At 38.9% G+C, this 23,159-nt stretch overlaps 1 protein-coding gene across 8 annotated transcripts in view; it reads right to left on the bottom strand.

Moving 5' to 3' along the window:
* Positions 1–23,159, bottom strand: part of CLTRN (collectrin, amino acid transport regulator) — a 32,562-nt gene that overhangs the window by 7,989 nt on the left and 1,414 nt on the right. For 2 of the 8 annotated variants that reach the window (XM_081125661.1, XM_081125662.1), the window contains exons 2-6: positions 22,470–22,521; positions 16,397–16,523; positions 15,502–15,560; positions 10,960–11,045; positions 2,927–3,040 (exon numbers count right to left, since the gene is read on the bottom strand). In XM_081125661.1, the coding sequence (XP_080981787.1) occupies positions 2,927–3,040; positions 10,960–11,045; positions 15,502–15,560; positions 16,397–16,460 (323 nt within the window). In that variant the 5' untranslated portion in view covers positions 16,461–16,523; positions 22,470–22,521. Of the gene's footprint in view, positions 1–2,926; positions 3,041–10,959; positions 11,046–15,501; positions 15,561–15,866; positions 16,207–16,396; positions 16,524–16,618; positions 16,816–22,469; positions 22,522–23,159 lie in introns of those variants that run through there. The other 6 variants (XM_081125660.1, XM_081125659.1, XM_081125657.1 and 3 more) reach the window with 5 other exon arrangements.

The following is a 23,159-nucleotide window of genomic DNA, read 5'->3' as shown; positions in this document are numbered from 1 at the left end:
GCAGGGGATCATTTCAATGTAATTTTTACCAAACTGTAGAATGTTTTCTTTCTTTTACAACCTAATATTGATAATCTGGGAACACAAACCTTCCCACAAAAGAATGAACCCCACTACTAAGGCCTAACTCAGAGTAAAATGAAAAATTGCTCTGCATTCTCATTCTATCTGCCTGGTTGATTAACACTTTGCTATTCTTTCACCTCTCAAGCTCATTAGAAGTTCTGGTTCAGTACAGAGTAAACCTCAGTCCACCAGTGAAATCCCCAATAGGTATGAATCAACAAGAATGTCTTTCAGCCAAGACTGGCCTTGAATAAGGGTAGGCCCTCACAACACAGCTAAAACAGACATCTTAGAACTGGTCAGTCATTCCCTCACCTAATTCCTTAGGTGTAAACACTCTAATAGAGACAGGAAAAAAAATCACTGGACATGGTGGCAGCATGCCTGGGTTCAAGTCCTCGCTGTTGATTTTCCTAGTATGGTGGCCTTAGCAAATCAATTAATCTCCCTGAGCCTTAATTTCCTCATTTATAAACAAGGAATAATAATAATGACTCCAAAATGACTGGCTCTGGTATTAAATGCCACAGATGCCAAGAACACGCCTGTGAATCGGAAAGTGTTATGCAAATATTAGATGGAACTAGTATTATTTTGCACACCATGTAGATTCTTCAGCCTTGACATTTCTTTCCTGCACTCTAAGTACTGCCACCTCCCTTTTACTCTATCCTTCCCTCTTGGTATTGTTTCCTTTATTTTCATACAATCCTGATGAGCCCTATCCATTCCCTGACATGAACTCCCATCCTATTAGCCATCCTCACCCCCTTAATACCTTCTCCTGCTATTTGAAACAGACATTTTGTTGGGAACATATTTATCTACATCCTTGACCTTCACCCAAAACATTCACTCTTCCTCCTCACATGAACTGAAGCCTGGTTTAACCACAGTGCCTTTGTTTTCCTTGCAGCCCTTCCAAATCACAGGGCTTGAATAAAATCCCTTTTTGCACGAAGTACAACATTCCTAATTCTTACCACCTAAGTGGTGGGTCTGAACAGTATTCTTAGTAGCAAAAGCGCAGGAACAATTTAGTTCAAACCTTCTTGTTCAAGCAGATTCAGTCATTTCCCATTGGTATAGATTATCAATGACTTTGCTTCAGGAAGTGAAATAGATGATTGTTCATACAAAACCTTTGGCATTTGATTATATGCTCATTATCTTAAATGTTAATATTTTACAGAAAGCAAATGAGTTCTTTCACTAGATATTTCGCCTTGGTAAAGAGAATAACATGCATTTCAGTAATTTATAAACCCTTTCTAAAGAGTGTTGCTTTTTTCATTCTTTTTCCGGAAATAGTTTGTTTTTTCAATACACCTTTGCCCAACGTCAATCATGTGTGGGATTTGAAGTTTTGACACATAAAGTGCACAGTAATTGAAATAAAAACAAATTGCATCCTTCTGCTTCTCTGAAGCAGAGACTATATTTTACTTTTGAAAGTTTGTTATGATCACAAGGACAGGAGGTGGGGAACTGTCAGGAAAAGCTGTAAATCTTGAAATATCACTGAGTATCTGGCAAGAACACCTTTCTGGACAATTTCTACCTTTTATTGTCTTTGAGTTACTTTGCACATCTGTAAATTGTATATGAAACTAACACAATGTAAATTATTCCTGTCCACAGAAAATCAAGTGAATTGTGTCTGGTGCAACACGACTGATGACCTGATAAATAGACTAGTGCATCTTCTTGTACATGAGCATCACCATTCCTCGATTCCTATGTATGCATGCTTTCTTGAAGTCTCTTTTGAACTAGTTTTAACATTTTACTAGTTCATTAATTAATGAAATGATAAAATCTTTGATAGCATTTATTTTTTATTTGTATGAATCATAATTTAACCTTTTTTTAAAAAAAGGTATCTTTTACAAATTGGTAATTACAGAATAATCATGGGGATGTAAAGTATATCACAGGGAATACAGTCAATAATACTGTAATAACTATGTATGGTGCTAGGTGGGTACTGGAAACACAGGGGGGAACCCTTTGTAAACTATATGATTGTCTAACCTGAAATGCTGCACACTTGAAACAAATACAAAATAATATTGAATGTAAACTGTAATTGAAAAATTAAAAATAACATTAAAATGTATCTTTTAAAGGTAAAGACTGTACACTGACTAAGGAGGGTAAGTTTTTAGAGACCCAAGAAATCTCAATATTTTTATGGTTTTTAAATGAAAGTCGGAGGTATGACTTGTCCCTCAATACACATTACATTTAATCTTATCGACAACTCTGAAAGAGGGGTACTATCATTATCCTCATTTTATAAATGATAAGAGGAAAGCAAAATAGGAAAAGTAATTTGTCTATATTCAAAAAATTAGCAAGAGGTAAAACCAGAATTAATAACCTAAGCATTTGGCCTCCAGAATTCATGTGATGAACCATCACACAATAGTGCTGTACAAGGTGTTCTGGCTAAAATAAGACGGTACTAAACATTCTCAGCTAATATTTAAACCAAGGTCTCTCAACCACAGCATGATTGATATTTGGGGTCGAATAATTCTTTGTTGTGAGGTGCTGTCCTGGGCACAGTTTGTTTTTTAGCATCATCCCCAAATCCTATCTGGTGGCAACTTTCCCCCTGACCCCAACTGTGAAAGCAAAACTGTTTGGAAACATTGCCAAATGTGTCCTTGGAGGCAAAATTACCCCGGATGAGAACCACTGATCTACAATCTCTAATACAAACTAACAACATAAAATCTTTGACATATTAATAAATAAATATTGTGAAGCAGACAGAAAATTCTTTACTATGTATGAAAAGAGTTGAATTAATCAACAATCAGCAATGGTAGAAGGCATATTTTGCAGTGATTACCTTATGGCTGACTGTATCTCATCAGCAGGAAGTGTGTGGTTTTTTGTAGGATCTGTAACCACAAACCAGAATGACACCCGCTGGGTTACATTGCAAAGTAGGACATGGGAAATTCTGCAAATGATGGGAAGAAAAAGAAAAACATTGTAAGCAAATTATACCAAATTTCATTAGACCATCCACTCTGGTGTTACTGCCATCTTAAGAGATATCTTAGCTATAAATGAAAAGTCATTTGCAAGAATAAAACTATATAGGAAATTTCTTTTGTTTCAAAATATTATACTGGAGGACCATTCCTTAAATAAGGAATCTACCAAAAAAATAAAATCAAGAAGAATTACTTAGTAGAGAGCTTTAGGAACACTTCATTCTCCATCACCTGTTAGCTGACAGCACTCCTGCCTCCTAAACACTTGGCCTCTCTGAACCACAGAAGCTTCTCAGATCCAGATACATCCACTGCCACTTTTGATCCAATAGTTGCTCTGATGGCCACTATTTCTGTCCCTCTCCCACTCCAGTATTGGGACTAGATCTGTAACAGACCTCCAAACTGAAGCACTACGACCAGTTTACCATAAACCTTTGAACTGTTTTGCAGTTACCTGCTTTCCAACCGTAAATTGGAAATGTGCCTCCTTCTACTCATATATATGTATCCACCCACCCAAGAGCACCCTCAACTCTGTGCCAATGCAAGAAAGAAAAAGTAAGTTCGATGGACCACTCTGGTTTGAGACCCTGGATACCAAGAGGAGGCCGAGCCTAGAAGATAGGCCATCTGCCTTCAAGCCCGTATGGAGAAACAGAGTTATCCTTTCCCTTGTACCCAGAATTGGGACTCTGCTCCCGGTACAACAGGGTCGAAAGGAGGACACCATCACCACCTCCCCTAAGCCCTTATTGTCTGTCACCCACCCTCATTCATGCAAGGACACCACCAGCCCAGGCCACACAGTCACAGTCACAGCCTCAGCTGGAGAACTGGAAGCCTGTGGTCACCCTTGTGTCCCATTAGTCAAGACCCTGCCACCACCAACTCCTAAGGCTCAAACCCACAGTTCTTTTACCCTGGTGGGCCCTACTCTTCCCCAGCATGACTCATAGACACCATCAGGTCACCTCCCACTATGCCAGCTGTCAGGTCTACCAAGCCCCAGACACCTTTTCCTTAGCTGGTAGCACCCACATGTAGAACCACTGCTACAATAAAATATTTGCCTTCCTCCCACCCACCCACTCACTCCTCCTGCCTTTTCCCAGGAACACACTTATCAGGAAGGTGTCTTTCTCCACTCTTTGCCCAGTTTGTATACTTAAAAGTTTGTTCTTATCTTAAATGTTAATTATAGGCATCATTATTGTTATGGAGATTGTCATAATCTTTCTTTCAAAGATTCATATAATAGGATATCTTGCACACCACAGTTTCTCCACCTTAGCACTGTTATCATTTGGGGTCAGATAATTCTTTGCTGTTTGTTGGGTGCTCTCCTCTGCATTGCAGGGTTGTAGCAGAATCCCCGGTCTATGGTCTCTAACATCTAGGCGCCAGCACCATACCCACATTGTGGGCATGTCATTGCAAATATTCCAGGGGGGGTGGAGGCCTGGGGGGTAGGCGCGCGCGCGCGCGCGCGTGTGTGTGTGTGTGTGTGTGTGTGTGTGTGTGTGTGGAGAAAATTCACACTGGTGGAGAAACACTGAGGGACAGTGACCTCTAGCGGCAGAAACAATCAAGCTTGGTCTCCCAAAATGTGCGATTTTAAAACACACATCAAAGATTTAAAGATGAAAATGAAGTGGTGTGTCCTTGGCAAAAATATTTCCCCCAATTTTGTAGTCTGCTGTAGCATAAGAATTATTCATGGTTTTGCCCTTATTAATCATCAGACAGTGTAAAGTGTGTTTTTTTTTAATGAGCTAATCATTTAAGCTCTTCAGGTTGGCAAAAATTAAAAAGAAAAATAGCAACAAATACTGGTAAAGATGCAGAGAACTGGAATCCCAGGCAGTGCTGTGGGTGTCTGTGGGACCAGCCATTCAGGAAGTGTTTCCTAGAACAGAGTGCAGCTACCAGCAATTTTCTTGGAGGGGGGGCAGGGAGATGGTGGGAAGGAGAGGCGGGGGGGGGGAGAGAAAGAGATATCAGGGAAGATGTTTGCTGAACTCTGTCAGAGCTGAGAATTGGAACAACTCCTAGGATGAGGAGGAGACACAGAATTGTCCCAGGTTGAGACCATCATTAGACAGGAACTCTCTGTATCTGTACAGCTCTTTCTTAAAATCATTTCAAATTAAAACATAGGTGTACATATAAATTAATATATGGATATATTTTAGTAAGAGCTAAGGAGTAATTGAAAAAGTTGTCTGGGCACTATATAACCAACTATAGATATGACATAAAAGGAAACAATCGATCAATTAAGAATTCTCATTTTCATCACTGATAACTACATAGCAGATACACTATTTACTGAGAAAATATAAAAGAGCTACATACAAACGCAAGACACTGGCACCCATCAGCATTAGGGTGGTCTGAATACATGAATAAAAATTTTAAAAATTTGTTCTGTTGTGTATTCAATTGCATCAAGTATTTATTAGGACATATCCCACTGTACTATTGTCTTAAGAAGTACCATTTCCATCATCCCACCCAAGACTGTGTCTGCTGTGCCCCAATTGACAGGCCTCTGGTTTAAGAGCCTGGATGTTAGGCATGCCTCATTTACTTAAAATGTTTACTGAAAACTAACATTGAGGAGCCAATATGGTTAGATATGGTTAGGAAAAGAGCTCCTACTGCGAAGGCATTTAGATTCCATGACCTTGCCCTTAAGTGCCAGATGCAGGTACTAAGATGCTTGAAGACCAAGGTCACAATGTGCTGAGACCACCAGAAGATTAGAAGCCAAAGTGGAAGCCAGTAAGTCCTGAGATGCCAGAATCTTCACACAGGACTCCACACCCTGTCCGAGAATAGACCCGGGACAGTGGAGAGGGAAGAGGGCTTCTGAATTTCTTATGTCTTGTCCACGGTCTTTGTCAGAGGGTCTCTGATCCCTGCCCAGATTTGAACTTCATTGTCTCCAAGCAAAGAACATCCCTTTAAAATCAATCAGCTGAGGGAAATCAGGGAGACTATCAAAGATGTTATCATCTGCCACACAGGACTTCTCTGGGCCCTGGGCCCTAGGACATGGCCCAAATCTGCCCTGCACTGTGAGTCCTGTATTCCTGACATGTGGGCACTCAGTGACTGTGAAATGAATGGGTGGATGAATGAATTATAGAATGGAGAACTCTCGTTTCTACTCACTGTGTGTACATTATTCTAGGAGGGACAAACAGAACGTAAATTGGATCAGGACTGCAAAAATTTAAAAGCGGAAAAGGAAAGGAAGGAGATCACACTTCCACAAAACTTTATTTACCCACTCAGAACATTCAGACAACATAGTAACACAGGTAACTCTAGTAATACGAAGAGTCCTGAAGGTAGTGTAGGTAGGGGTAGCCAAGAGGAAGTGTAAATGTGAGGAAAGTGGGTGCAAAAATGGAAGTAACAGGAGACTGACTATAGACTTTAGTGGTTAACTTAGCAACCAAAGGACACAAATTCCTTCCACTTATAGATTGTGTACAGCTAGGGTGACTTCTTCCCTGGTCATTCTTCCAAATGGGACCATACTGAAGTTCCTCTAAGGTTTGCACACACTGAAAAATTAATAACCAACCGGCACTTAGTGAGCTAAATAAGTTTTCTTAAAGTTTGTTTTAATGTAATAAACTGAAATGCCGTTAGCACAGCTAATTAGAAAATCTATGTTTTCAGATTACAAACATAGATGAGTCTGATGGAATTCTTTAAATTTACTTCAATAATCATTTTGACCAATACTTTTTACCAAGAAATGACTTTAACCCAGACACAAGTGGCTTGTTTCAGCAAATCACTCAAAAGGTATAGGTGTCCACTGCCTTCTCAAATGTGGGGAGCCCAGGATGGCAGGTGATTCTCTAAGAATTGGCTCCACTGTCATTTCTCATTCTTGGCACCAGACAGGGCCAACTGCATCCAAGGGATGGTAAGAATCGGGCTCTTTTTTCTGGAAATCAAAAGGACTAAATAGGAGCCAGGCTGCTCTCTTACAAGCACAAGGCTGTTAATCCCTTTACTGTGGATACAACAGCACATTGTTCGTTTTTCAGATCATAAGACTTATCCTTGAATAACTAGGCAAAGGAGGATATCCATTTTGTCCCCCAAACCATTTAACTCAGAGAGAAAAATGTCATGCCTGAGTTAGAGTTCTACTTCTCTTGCTAAAAATGACAGATTATCTTAAAAGCCAATATTTGAGTAAACTAGGCAGATAAATTTCCCAGTTTATCCGGGAAATGGACTAAATTTTAAACTTAGATTATATTTTCCATAGAAGTAACTTTCAACATTTCTAAGTTCCTGTGAAGCTATTTTAGTAAATCTGGCCTAAATCTTGGAAAATCTTGAAAACATCTGGCTGTCATCTTCAATCGAAGTCCCAACAAAACTTCAAGTGACCTGATAATAATGAAACCAGAACTTTCTATCATTTAAATTTTTCTATCCATCTTCCATTCTGCTTTTAATAAGATACAAAAATAGCAAGAAAACCACTTGATATAAAGATTTGTAAGTAACGATTCCAAAAGAATCATATGTAGCCCATCCTCCTATAATTTCTGCCAGGTGCAGCTTCTTGGGTAAGCGGGCCTGTGCTGTGTGGAACCTGGTTGTACCCATCATTCAAATATCAGTGCCTACGCACAGTACACTTTCAATTCTTAATTTAGTTCTGTGGATCCAACCAGAGCAATGCAGTTCAATAGGCTGGCCTCAATAGACCACAACAAAGAAAGAGGTCCATTTTCCTCACACCATTGCCTTGCGGTGGCTCTGTCAGCTCTGGATTCCCCACTCCTTGACGGCCTTTGGAGCAGGTGTGCAGCTTTCCAGTCACTTCTAGAGATTAAAGAGTTCAGGGCAGTCTGATCAAAACTCAGATCAAAACTGTCTTCCTGCCTCTGACACACAGCTTCTCCTTCCAGTGGTACTGCCCTGAGGGTCTGCTCCATTCTTTTACTCTCAATGCTCCATGTCCTCCTGTATATGGCCCCTCATCCCCACCCCATTGTTGCTCACTTAGGGACGGAAAAGGGAAATGGGAGAGGGTGGGAGTCAGAGAAAGTAAAGGCAGAGTTCTTTTTCCTTAGCCAAGGCTCTCTGTGGCTTTCTCGCTGTTATTGTCCTCTGTCTTGGTGGGTGTTGCCCTCATGTTCTCCATTCAGAGTGTGCTTGTGGGGCCTTTGGGGACCCATCTGTCCGGGCACCTCTGCAGTGCATCTTCTCCTGACATGTGTGTGGCACTCTGGCCATATTTCTAAATACAATCACAATCCGAGATACTGGGGGCTAGGATTTCAATGTACGAATTTTGAGGGGACACAATTCATCCCATAGCAGCTACCCTCCAGCATTTATTCTGCCCCCACATTGGCACCAAAAGATTTCTGAAAGATTTCAAACCTGACCCAGTTGCCAAGGGTGCTTCCACCGCCCTCTGCACTGGGTATGGCTGCCTGTCTGCAAAGCTGTCTTCAACCCCATCCAGCATTCCGTGGGGCCCTTGCACATAGAGGAAGCCTGTTGTGTAAAGATGAAGCCTCCTTTGTAGCAGCGCGTGTAGAAATCTACCCAGCACTGTGAACTGCATTTTAAACACATCCCGATTCACTAGGCAGACTCCTCATTCAGCCCCAACAGCAGTACTGCTGGGACTCATACTGCCTGAACCTTTGCAGAAAAAAGTTGGTTAACCTCTGATCTAGTTTTGCATTTTTTAATTTTTTTTCAACTGATTTTGACAACAAACCCCTTTATATATGTTGTACACCCAATTCCAAGGAAAATGTTTTTGCAATTAAACCAGGTCAGATATTCCCATACTCTTATAATGCCCCAGGTTCTGAAAAAAAAGTTTTTTCAAAGGCGAATTCCTCAAAATTAATCTGAAATGTTTATATGAACTTTTCCTAAGAAATGGAAACATCTCATCTAACATAGTCATTTACAAGGTGAAATGTAGGCCCTTCGAGGAAATAATAGTAAAATGAGCACAGCAACATCTAAAGCCTACCGAAAAGGACTAGAAGATAAAGAGATAAGCTCAGGGGTTACCATGTGAGAAGACCAGTAGCTTTTTTTCTTTTGAATTTTTTGTAACGCTATTACCTAATTTTTATTGAAAAAAGTTATTATAAATAGTTGTGGAAAGAATGCTAAAATTTAAAGGCATAAGATAAAAACAAATATATTTTTTCTAAAAATCTATAAAATAGGAGTAGAATTCACTTAGGGTATAATTTTGTTTTACTATAGACCTCGTTCTTTTAATTTTCTGAATCATGTGAATATATTACCTATTTTTAAATATATGTGCATATATATGTGTGTATATACACACAAGTATATAGATCATATATTTATTTTGCTCCCCCAAAGTCCACTCTTCTGCTTTATTCCTTATATTCACAGTCTTATGTTCATAGCCCATGCATCATATATTGTGTGGGTTTGAGGGAGACCAATAAATAGCAATCCTCTTTGCCAGCTTCTGAAGCATTAAAAATTTAAGACAAAAGAATGAAGCAGGTAGGAGACCAAAATAAAAGGCTGGTTGGAGGACATGACTTTAATCAGCAGATAGATTTCCTTCCTAATTAAAAAAAATCCTGAAATGAGATCAATTCCTCTACAGTGTCCCATGTAGAACTGAACTGAGGCAGGTATCGCCACACACTGGGGCAGTATGCAAGATACTGAACACCTCCCAATCTAAACAGTCCTCAACTGTAACCAGCACACACAGAGTTCCAGGTGTATGTACCTGCCCATGCAGGGCAGATTCTGTACTTGGTGTAGGGAGCAGCACAGAAAAATGACTGCAGTCTGAGGGCAGGAAGGCTCTGAAAGAGAAGGGAACCCATGCCCAATTTCTCCTTCCAGCTCACCAATCAGATCAGTCATTTTATTTCTCAAGGGGAAGAATGAGGGACAGAATAGAGAGAAACCAGGAGTGTTACCTTAATAACAGAGATGGTAGGAAATATCATAACTAGAGAAAATTCCTCTGGAAGAACAGATAAAAATGTAAAACTATTAAAATTCTACTAAAGCTTTTAAGAAAATAAACAAGGTGCTATGATAGATACCAACAGTGGAACAAACCTATACATATTTAAATTATTTTCAAAATGAGCACTATGGACTTATTTGGTCCCCTCCCTCCAAATTCATATGTTGAAGCACTAACCCCAAATGTGACTGTATTTGGAGACAGGGCCTATAGGAGGTAATTATGGCTAAATTAGGTGATAAGGTGGAGTCCTGCTAATATAGGATTAGTGTCCTCATAAGAAGAGATATCAGAGAGCTCACTCTTTCCCCTTCCACTTCCCCCTTAATGATAAAGAGGTCACATGAGCACACAATGACATGGTGGCACCTGTAAGGCAAAAGAAGAGCCCTCAGAATGAAACCTACCTTGGTAGCACCTTGAATTTGGACTTTCCAGCCTTCAGAACTGTGAGTGATAAACTTCTGTTGTTAAAGCCACCCAGTCTGTGGTATTTTGTTACAGCAGCCCGACCTGACTAATACAGTGAGAGTTCTTATCTATCCTATCTATCTATTCATCAGCAAGAGAAATATGTATACAATAGAAATCTAGAAAGCTTATGACATATGACTATGATGTTTTAATATTTGTCTTCATAGTGCCCATTGAATGAAAAGCATTATTAAAACATGTCATAAACTGTAAGCTGAGCTAGATTACAAGTTTTTTTAAATGTTAAGCAAAAATGTGGATCCCTTTAAATGATATTAATAAATTATTTTTGAGATCAAGCTTTGAACTATTGCACTATCTCAAATAATACTGCGAGTTATCAATTAAGATTTTTCACTGTTTACTTACTCTGTTGTTTCTCTGTTGGGAACTTTTCTCATGGAGAAAGCGACCATTGCTTTGAAGAGATATTCTTCATTTGTATCCCAGGCATACTGAAGAGAAGTAAAACAGAAATTGAAAAGTGAAGAGGCATGAGGTAAAAAATGCTGCATTGGGTTCTCATTGTGGCCACAGTGGGGTCTCTCTCTCTCTCCTCTATCACCCTGAAGATTGGAAATTATGATAGATCATGTCACCATAATGTTCAAGATAGAGTTTCATGGACAGTCTATCATTCCAAGTGTGGTATGTTTCCCATTGCATTATCTTCTTCAGAATCTGCAGTGTTAGTAGCTGGTCAATAAATAGGACATTTGGACATTTCATCCTGGATGAATGCATTCAGTTCCTTTCCTCCCTCCCCTCGGAACCTGATTCCTCCTCAGCTTCCTTTCCTTTATTAACATCAGTACAAATTTTATTTTTATTTTCTTAGCTGGAAACTTGAGTGTATGTGCATGTTATGGGCTGAATTGGGCTCCCACAAAAAAAAAAATTAATTTTTTAAGTCCTATCCCAGTACAGTGGTACCTCGGTTTCCTAATGGAATCCATTCCAGAAGACTGTTCAAGTTCTGAAACATTCGAAAACCAAGGAATCAACAGCCTACAGCTAGGCCTCAGGATGTTGCCCTCAGTGAAAGCAGTGTGGCATGTTCAACTTTCGGGGCATGTTCAAAAACTGAAGCATTTCCTTCTTGGTTTACGGCGTTCATAAAATGAAATGTTCGTTAACAGAGAAGTTTGAAAACCAAGGTACCACTGTACCTCAGAATGTAATCATATTTGGAGACAGTGTCTTTATGAAGGCGATTAGGTTAAAATGAGATCAATAAGGTGGGCCCTAATTCAATATGACTAGTGTACTTACAAGAAGAGGAAATTTGGATACAGACACACACTGAAGGAAGACATGTGAAGATACAAGGAGAAGACAACCATCTATAAGTCAAGGAGAGAGGCCTGGAACAAATCCTTCTTTGATGGAACTCAGAAGGAACCAACCCTGACGACACCCTGTCTTGGATTTCTAGCTTCCAGAAGTGAGAAACTGCTATTATTTAAGTGACCCAGTCTGTGGTCCTTTGTTACAGCAGCACTAATAAACTAATTTGGCCGACCTCACACTATAGGTGAGTAATCAAGTATTACTGGAGAAAGTCACAAAACAGGGTGTGTTGGTTACTCTAAATTCATGGTGACCTACTCCCAAATTGCCTTAGGTTTCTCCATCAATTTTCTCCATCAGTTTTCTCTCTCTCATGGTTCACAATGACTATTCCAAGCCCTCTTCAGGCCTCACAAATCTCAGTGCTTTCAAGATCTCTTGCTCTTGTTTCATAATTTATAGATACATCTCAAGTCATCAATTTAAACTCCCCCATCCTCCTGTCACCAATCACAAAACTTCCTCCATAGACACACATCCTATCCACATCCCTTCCTGAAAGGCCAGATGTGGTATTTCTACTGTCAATGGCTGTTCCACCCACCTCTATTAGGAATATTTCCCTTCTACCCTTCTAAGGATCTAAACAATACCAGTTTCTCCCCTCCTGTTGTTCAATGCTGACTTGAGCCTGTCCACTGACTTTTAACCACACTCAAGTCTTTCCCATGAAAACAATAGCAAAATCATATCACTTTACTCCATCTTCCTTCTTCCACCTACTTCTGTCTCTCTCTGGTCCTTCACAGTCAAAATTCTCGAAGGCGTTGTCCATACTTCTGTCATTATATGTTCACCACCCACTTCTTCTTAACCCCCTTCATTATCTGCCCTCCAGTTCCACCACTCTAAAAATACAGCTCTCTCTGAAGTTACCGGTGACCTCCACTCCACATTGCTTGGTCTCGCCTTGTTTGGCCTCTCAACAGCATTTGCCGCTCTTGAAAACTCCCTTCATCTTGAAGCAGTCTCTTCCCTATTGGAATACAAGTTTCCTGGTTTTCCTGCTGCCCCCTGCCCCCTTTGCAGTGTCACCGTCTTCTACAAGGGCTTCAAGTTTTAGAGAAACTCAAAGCTCTCTCTTCTCTTGGCACTCTGTACTTTTCCCCTCTACACTGTCATTTACTCCAGCTTTCCATTATCACCTTAGAGCAAATGACTCAGGAATGTATATCTCAAGCCAGCTCTGTCCTTGCCTATTTGTCAATAGCTCAAACGCAACAGGTCCAAAATTAAAGCCTGTTCTTGTCTTTACTTGGTTGCCTGACTCATAAACAGGACATCACTCATCCAGATAACTCATCCACCTGCATAATTAGAAACAAAAACTTCATGCTTGACTCCTTCTCCCTTCCTTGTCATACCACCCCCGTGACTCTCAAATCCCTTCACTACTCTCTCTGCCAACACGCTGTATTTCTTTTTTGTTTGTTTGTTTGTTTTTAATCTTCACCTGAGGACATTTTTTCCACTGCTTTTCAGGGAAAGTGGAAGGAGGGGAGAGAGAGAGAGAAAAGGGGAGAGGGGGAGAGAGAGAGAGAGAGAGAGAGAGAGAGAGAGAGAGAGAGAGAGGAGAGGGAGGAGAGAGGGAGAAAGGGAGAGAGAAAGGGAGAGAGAGAGAAAGGGAGGGAGGGAGAAAGGGGAGAGAGAGAGAAAGGGAGGGAGGGAGGGAGGGAGGGAGGGAGGGAGGGAGGGAGGGAGGGAGGGAGGGAGGGAGGGAGGGAGGGAGGGAGGGAGAGGGAGAGAGAGAGAAACTTCGACGTGAGAGAGACACATCGATTGGTAACCTCGCACACAAGCCCCGACCAGGGCTGGGAATTGAGCCTGCAACCAAGATACGTGCCCTTGGCTGCAACTGAACCCAGGACCCTTCAGTCTGCAGGCCGATGCTCTAACCACTGAGCAAAACCGGCCAGGACAACACACTGTATTTCAGGCAAACATCACCTTTCACCTATGCTATTCCAATCACCTCCTAACTGGTGCCACCTTTCTACTGTAGTCCCCTCCAATCTGTCTTCCACACTGTGGTTAAACATTCAAACACCAATTCTGTCATGACATCTCTTCCATAAAACCCCCATTTGCTTTAAAGATAGTATCAAAACTCCCTAACACGGTTCACATATTCCTTGGCCTGATCCCTCCTTTCTCTCTAAGCTCATCACGTGTCACGCTTCTCCTCACTGCTCAGTTCCAGACACCTCAGTCTTCCTTCTGCCTCTCACTCTCACCAAGTTCCTTTGTGTAATAAGCCTTTGTACATGCTGTTCCATCTGCCCTTTTTCTGTTATCCCTTAGAGTTCACTTCTAGTCATGCTTCAGACCTCACAGCAAATGCCAGGTACTGAGGCCCCTGACAAGGCCAAAGACCCCTGTACTTCTCCTTCCTGTAATACTTGTCCAGACTGCACATTTGCATTTGGTTCACTGACTATTTAATGGACAACTAGTTCTCCCACTACTATAAGCTCCACAAGGGCAGGGAAAAGCCCGATTTTAGCTGCTCTGCATCCCCAGAATCCAGTATGGTGCCTGTGCTCAAAGGATCCTGGGATAACCAACCCTACACACTGGCAGAGAGAGTGGATTCTGCAGCCAGACTGTCTGGGTTCAAATTTTACCTCTGCCACTTGCTGACTTGAGATCTTGAGCAGGTCACTTAATTTCTTTGCACTTCTCATCTATCTGATGAGAAGAGGAATACCTGTGCTACCTTCCTCAAAGGATTGTTGTGAGGGCTAAAAGAGCTGATGTGAGCAAAGTGCTTAGAAGGGGCCCAGCTAGAAAGTAAACTAGGTTCTCAATAAATGTTGGCTGCTGTAACAATTATTGAGTGAATAAAATCAAACATTGCCTCCCAAAAGAATACCTCTAAGTTTCTTTAGAGCTCCTTTACTCTTTCTAGCCTAAGGCATCTTAATATCACCTTCTATTGGGGGAAATTTTCACAGACCATGCTGGAAAACTGGAACTAGAATTACAAAATACTACCTTTTAATTTGACACTCTTTACTAGTCCTATAACCACATGAGCTCCATGGGCATTCATTTAATTTCAATTTTATAAGTATATATTTCATGTTATTTTGATATTTAAGAATTAAAGAAACTTCATGTTAGAATTTGAAAATTATGTGCTATGAAAGATCTTATGTGGGTGTAATATGACCTCTTTTCAATGACTACAAAACTGAGGCTAACAAAATTCAAATGACCACAATAGTGAAGCACAGAGCCCAACCCAGACCTAACTGCCTGACTCAGGCCCCTTTGTGCCACTATGCTGGGCTGAAATGTGCAAGGGTGCAAAATTGTTTTGTGTAATACAAAACTTCACATATTTTCTGGCATAAACTGTAAAGTATCTCAGGCAAAATCATTTTATTAACAATTTCTATTTTACTATAATATTTTGACTTTAAGAAGGGATCAGATTTGAGGTTTTTAGAAGCAATATATACCACTTTAAGATAACTGTGCAGAGAGGCTCATTATCAGAAAAAGCACAATGTTCTCCGCAAACAAAATTTAAAATGAACATGCAGGTTCTCCACTTACTGCTTTATCTCCCAGAGCTGTTCTGATACTAAGTCTCACTTTAAAAGCATTTTCTGCATCTGCCAGAAAGAAAAAAGAGAAGCATAAGATAAAATCTGCACAAACTGAGCCTAATAAATCCTAATATTTCATGCAAATCAAATCAACAGAAAACGGAACTGCAATTAACCTGCCCCCCAAATTCCTTAAAGTTTAATGGTAATCACCTTAAATGGTTTAAATTTTTCCTTCATAAAACAAATCACAGCTCAACTTTCAAGCCACACCACGTTTATAGATTTTGAAAAATAAAGAGGTCTTCCAGTCAAAGACTTATCAAACACTGAAAAACGATTAATCTATTTTTAAGTTTCAAGGCTACATACCTGGTTGACAGAGCTCAGCATGAATAGCAGTCACCAGAAAAAAGAGCAGCCACAACATTCTTTCAGAGAGGAAAACACAAGACAAACCAAGGGAAAAATAATCCACCCTCCACTTAAAGCTGCCTTAGCCATTCTGTGACCTGGATTAGAATATCAGAGAAACAAACAAGCCACCAGCTAGAGGGTTTAATGATTAACCCCCATCACTTGGATTAATACTTTGATAGAAGCAGTCCATCTCCTGTCAGTTATTTACGAAAACCTGTTTAGGTTTTAGTTGTCTTTTGCAAACTCTACCTTGAAAGAATGTTTCCCTTGCTGACTCAAACTCAGAATCCTCCCCAGCCCCTTTGTTGTCTGGTTAAGTGGAGGGTGGAAAGAATTGAGTCTTTGGAGGTTTCCCTTGGCACAAACTTTCCATCTTTTCAGGCCTAAAGTATCTGGTTGACGGATAAGCTATCTTAGTTTGGGAAGCTGATATCACTCCTTTCTATCTCTGGTGAACAAAGGCCTTGCAAATATGGCCTTACCTGACAGAGAGCAGCGCTGTCCAGTGGAGCATTCTGTGATGACGGGAATATTCTCTGGCTGCATTGTACAATATGGTAGCCAGTAGACATGGATGGCTGTTGAGCACTTGAAATGGGGCTGGTGCTGCTGTGAAATAATTTTTGATTAATTTAAGTAGCCACGTGTGGCTCGTGAGTACACTGGTCAGTGAAGCTACAGAGCAGTAATTAAGAGTTACCTACCATGAACTAGGTCTGCTAGGCTCTTTCCCTAATCCTCCAATGAGCACCTCACCAGTGCTGTTATGTTTTCTTACAATGAGGAAATCAAGGCTCTGGTGTTCAAGGCATTGGTGGCAATGGGAGGAGTGGAGTAGGTATCATTTGAAGCCTCTCTCTACCACACTGAACCACACCGCATCTCGGGTCATCACTGGTAACTGAAATTGTAGCAAAACCTCAGAGATGCTCTGAGTAAGAGAAAGAGTGGACAAGAATCCTTCCCTAGTGGGCACTCTACAGAGGCCAACAGAAGCCCCACGATGGGTTAGTGTCAGGGCTTTCCTCTCCACCATGCTGCCTCTTCATAGATTTGGTCCCAAATTCTACCTTGTTGCTTGAAAACCATGATGGAAAAATTAGGTTGGATGACCCTGACGTTAGAGAATTTGCATTTTTAAAACAATAAAAAAAATGTCAACAACGACCAGTCGACCGGTCGGCAACACTTTGAGAGTCATATCATCTCCCCTCCTAGTTAGGGGGTATTTTATCATGAATGAGCCATTGTGTTCGCTAACTCCACCTGAGGAAGCCTTTTCACCCCTCTTTCGCCTTGGTTGCAAGGGCAGAGACGCAGGAGAAGTTGTACTAGAGGGAGAGGCAGCCAAAAGTTAGCCCAGTCATTCTAGAAATTCACTATTCGGTAAAATGGAAATTTCCTCAAAGGAGGAGCTCACATAACTAACCCCTACAAAAAAGGTCAGACTAGATGAAGTTATCTTGGTAAATATTAGACAAGATAAAGTCATAATGGGAAGGTAAAGCAATAGATAGAGACTGTAACAAGCTGATAACTGGCATCAAGGAACAAAGCCACCTTAGGGGCATATCTGATTCAGCTTTCCTTTAGCCTTCAACTTCATAAAAGAATCAAATGACTCTCTTTTGCTTTTACTTAATCATCTATGTGACTAGGATTGAAGACAGTAAAATGCTAAATTGTAGTCTGAGCCATTCATTTGAAAGGAGAAGGAAATCTCTTCCCTTTTGAGTTATGATTTGTCTCAATGTTGTCTCATTTTAAAAACAGAAAGAGCAACACAAGTTCTGTACAGAAAATATAGAAATGCCAAACAGAAAAGTACAAAACACCCATAATGCCACTAGCACGGATGACCAATGTTAATATATCTTAATAGTTGAAACACGCCTTCCTTAGCCTTGGATCTTCTTGTGTGATGTCGCTGTTTTTGTCTTACTGTAGCAGCACAAACAGAACAGGGTAATGTAATGGGAATAACAGGGAGCTTGCCATCTTCCTCACTTGAATGGGATTGCTGCTTTTCCATAGGATCTGGTGAATCACATTACATTTGATGTGTCATAAGATAAAAGTCCTCTTTTATTTCTCTAGTTTACTAAAATTTTCTTTTATCAGTAATTGATGTTTAATTTTATTAACTGTCTTTTCAGCATCTCTTAATATGATCCTAGAGTTTTTACCATTTGGTGTATTATATTAATAAATTTATTTACCTTGTTACCTTAGATATACTCATTTTAGTGATTTTTAACATGCTTCTAGACTTAATTGCTGATTTTTTCCTTGGATTTTTAAACCTATTTTCATAGAAGTATATCATGTAGGTTCCTTTTTAAGTGCTGATTCTTGAAGTTTATTTTTCCCTGCTCTTATATTACCATCTTGAAAATGTTATAGAAAGATTTCTAACATTGTCTATGTTTACAAATACTTAAAATGAAGAAAAAATACAAAATTCAGAGTTGAGGAATGTGGACCATACCTATTTTGGAAGAAGAGTTCTTTCAAAAGTTTCATTTCCTGTATTGCCATTTATTGTAGGTCTCATATTTCTTTCTGAGTCTATTTTGGCCAGTGACAATTTCCAAGAAAATCATTCATTTCATTAAGATTTTCCAGCATTTTCAAGAACTTTACATAACATTTTCCATAAAATATCTACATTCATTACTTATATCCCTTTTATTTTTCTGGTGTGTATATATTTTTTCTCATTTTTCCATTATCTTGCCACAAGTTTATCCAGTTTTGTTGTTGTTTAATCAAAGAACAAGATCTTGAATTTAATTTTCAGTTCTTTTCTTTCTGCTTTGTGATTTATCAATCTTGTTTACATTCATTAAGTCCTTACCCATGTTGTCCTTATACTGGCTCTCTTGTTCTTTTTATAACTTTTGAGCTGGTTAATAGGCTTATTTCTTTTTAATCTTTCTCAGTTAATAATGAAAATATCTGTGGCTATTAATTTTCCTTGGAGTTATTTTCCTGGCACATGACGTAAGAAGTATAGATGTAGAGTGATCATCCTTCTATTCTAAAAAGTCTATAATTACAGTTTTAATTTTTCTATATTCCAGTATTTGCTTAGAAAAGTATTTGACAATTGCAATAAAAACAGCAGCCCAAAATGAAAAGATTAAAAATATCAACTTTTATAGGTCCTGTCAGGTGAATAGAAAGAGGAATAGAAACTATAAAGACATCGACTTAAAATACGAAGACTCTTACAAGGTATGGATCACATAGAACATGCTAAAAATGATTTAATAAAGAGCTTGATAGCTCAATAAAACAGGTGGAACACAGAACTAGATATTATTGTTCTTGCCTGTTAACATACTGTCCTTACTTTCTTATACTTTTCGAAATCTTGTATCTATTTAGTCTTTATTTTCATGCACAATTTTAAGTATTAAACATCCAGAGAATTCATATCAAACTTGCTTCATACAATACTCACTTTAGCAATTCCACATATTGGAGCCTAATACTGCTACTTATTAGTAGCAGTGGTAATGATGACAAATAAAGCAGTTTCAATCATTCTGAATATGTTGCTATTGACTTCCAATGTTTCAAGTTTAGAGAACATAAATAAAAGGCTGAGATTACTGTTGCTATGAGCAATAAATAGGAAACACACCCAGTCTCCTGAGATAGGAAAAAGAAATTGATTTTTCCATGTTTTTTTCATACTCCACAATGGTATTGAAAAGCAGTTTCTTGGCACATAATTATTAATCTACTGCTCTGGAGGGTAAATTAAATATGAGATCATGTGAAAACATGTGGGTTGTTCTTTCATTCATGTTAGATGCCTTTTAAAGATCATCAGAGCTGTAAAAGCATGTAGGGATATGCATGCTCCATTTACTTTCAATAAAAGAAGAGGTAGGAAGAACCAATGTTGTTTTTAAATTTTCACCCTCATTATTGTTTCATCATCACATACAGTACAGGTATTCATAAACCCATAACACCTAAAACTAGGAAACTGTGAAACCATTTCAAATATAATTTTACTTTGTACATTTTTATTGAGTTTTGAGAAATGTATCTAGCTGGGACACACTAAAAGAAATCAAACCTTTAATAGCTGAACATGTAATTTTTTATAAGATAAAAACCTTGTACTTTTTAAACTAATGGCTCCACTCATTCATTTTCCAGAACAGAAGTTGTAGAATGTTGAATAAATGTAATTCTTCATCACTTAAACTGAAATGAAATTGATATACTATAAAATAAACAATATCAAGATAATTCTAGTAATTAGTCTAAAATTTTCAGTATGATTGGGAGGTAAAAAATTATTTTACTCTCTTCAAATTTTCAGTGTTAAGATGCATGGGAAGATAAAGTATTTTGTCTATTGTGAAAAATACTATATTTTATTTAACTCAGTGGTTGTCAATGGGGGCAGGGGCATTGCATTTTTTTTTTCTTTTCTTACAAAAGACATTTTGGGAATGTCTGGAGACATTTTTGGTTGTCACAAATGGGGGAGAGGTGCTACTGGCATCTAGTGATTAGATGCCAAATATCCTACAAACTTTAGAAACATCATTTAGGCCTTTATATGGTAACTTTTTTCTTCTTGTATTTGAGTTAATGGAAATAACTCACAAAGGAAGAACAGGAGATAAAGGGGAACCAAATGTGTGTGTGTAAAATCAAGCATACTATAAGATTTTAACATCATTAATTTCATATTCTGAAATTATTATGAAAATAAACTCATTTATCTTTTTATTAAGATGGCTAATAAGAAAGAATAATTGTCTGGTTGCTGGACCCAGTCCAATAGCCCATGATTAATAAGCACAGGCATATCTAAAACTCACTGTCATTGAATGATGTTTCTACATTCCATTGTCCTTCTCCTTGTCATTTACATTGAAGTCATTTCCACATTAAAATCTTCATTAGCACCCCAGTGCTTATGTCAGAGAACCCAAACTCTTGAACCTGTAAGATCTGACCCTAATTTGGGCTTTTCAGAAGTATCCACGCTAATGCCACGCCCCATCCTCCTCGAAGCCATTCTGCCAGCTAGTCCCCGCAAGTGGGCCATGTCCTACCTCTGTTCGTTCTGTGTTTGTTTTCACACTATTTCCTTAACTTCAATACTGTGAGCTTCCTCCCTTTTTTTAACCTTTAAACATATTAGCCATTGTTACAGGTCTATCTCAATATCATCTTCTGAGAAAACTTTCGTTTTCATTATAGATTTTTATTTGTTGTAGACTTGTCCAATCTACTAACTTTCCATTCTCTCCTCCTGCATTCCCATAGCATTCGGTTCAGTCATACATGCATCTATTGATAACATGATTTACTTTTGTATCCTACAAACTTTTAAGTTCCTGGAGGGGAGGGACTATATTTGGTTCAATTCTGCATTTCTCATGGCCCATGAATATTTGGTAATTTAATAAAACTGAACTGACTTATATGAATTATAAACTGGCATTCTAAGAAGCTCTAGACTATGGAAATGAAGTGTCATGAGGTACATTGCGATTTGTTTTCAAATTCCTAGCCAGAGGAAAACAACTTCATTATCTTTGAAACACAAGAAATCCTAGGCTTTGGAATATTTTTGTTTCCACTCCCATATCTGATGCCCTTTTTAAGGTGAGAAAAAAATCTGAAGGCTCATCAAATTTTGTAGGTTAATCAAAAGCCATAAACATTGTGAACTCTGTTTTTTTTCCACAGGGTAACATTTTTCTAGTTCAGAGAAAGTTAATCACTACTGTGTGGAAATAAAGATTAATTCAGACAAACTGAGTGAGTGTAATCCTGCCAATTTAATAATCCTAAGGTAGAAATTTAAAGGACACTTTCTTAAACAGAATGTGTGTGCTTATCTGCGTGCCTCATCTTGTGCATGAGTCCCATGTAGTAAAAAAAGGACTTTATTGACATTTCTTCCTTGATGTTTAACTCTTTCCAATGGTGTTGGGTTGTTATACAAAGAGTATTCTCCCAGTTTAGGTAAGTCATGATTTTTTTCTAGGCTAAAATTATTGCAGCTATGCCCTATTGAGCAGCATTTGCCATCCTTAAACTTCTATTTCACTGACAGTGTCACCCCATCAAGTTTAGCCTTGTCCATAGGTACTTCCTTTGCCAACCTCTATAAAGAGGTGGAAGGGCCATTGGGCCATGTGTCTTTTTGGTTAGATGTTCTCCTTTTCATAACAGAATCTTAAACTAACCTTGTTCTGTTTGATATACAAAGCATATGAATTAATCAACATATCAAAGTTTCTGCCCTTAAGTTTAACCAGAAAAAATGACCTTGATCCTTCTATTGTCTGAAAATCATCAAAAGCTTATAGTAAGAAAAGTTTTGAGGACTGCCTAAAGAGCTTGCATGCTACATCTTTATTACTACAAATCTAAAATGCCAGATAGGTTGTTCCGGCACCCAAAACAGACATTGTTATTTTATTACAGAACTTTTTCCTTCTGAACACGGACTCAGCCACAAAACTTTCAAAGGCAGTTATTCAGTCAGTTGACATGTGACTTGAAACTTACTTGCCATCATGGGGAATGGTGATCTAAATGCTGCCTGCATACGACCTCTGACCTGAAATGAAAAGGAAGTTTGGGAGTTTCATAGAATTGACTTAATGCACTGTGCTTTGTGATTGTGGCAACAGTTTATTTTACATTGAGGGTACCTATATAAAACTCCTTCCGATATTTTGTTCCCTACTTAGTTCACAGTATCATGAATAAAAGCCAAGAAAAACTGTTTCTCAAAAGCAAACAAACATGGACCTGGAGGGTATTATGCTATGTGAAATAAGTCTGACAGAAAGACAAATACCATATGTTCTCACTTATACGTGGAACCTAAAAAACACAACAACTAACAAGCAAAAAACCAAACTCAGATACAGAGAACAGACTGGCAGCTGCCAGAAGAGGGGTGAGGGGTGAGAGGTGAGGGGTAAGGAGTGGGGGAACAAAATGGGTGAAGGGAGTCAAAAGGGACAAATTTCCAGCTATAAAATAAATAAGTCATGGGATGTATTGTACAATATGGCAACTATAGTTAATAACACTGTATTGTAGATTTGAAAGTTGCTAAGAAAGTAAATCTTAAAAGTTTTCATCACAAGAAAAAGAATCTGTAACTGAGTAGTGATGTATGTTAACTAGACTTATTGTGATCATTTCAACATACATACAAATATTGAATCATGTTGTACACTTGAAACT

The sequence above is a fragment of the Miniopterus schreibersii genome (assembly GCF_964146895.1).
Source record: "Miniopterus schreibersii genome assembly, chromosome: X".
In the NCBI taxonomy this organism is placed as follows: Eukaryota; Metazoa; Chordata; class Mammalia; order Chiroptera; family Miniopteridae; genus Miniopterus; species Miniopterus schreibersii.
The sequence above is the reverse complement of the archived record's forward strand: the minus strand, read 5'-3'. Positions and strand labels throughout refer to the sequence as shown.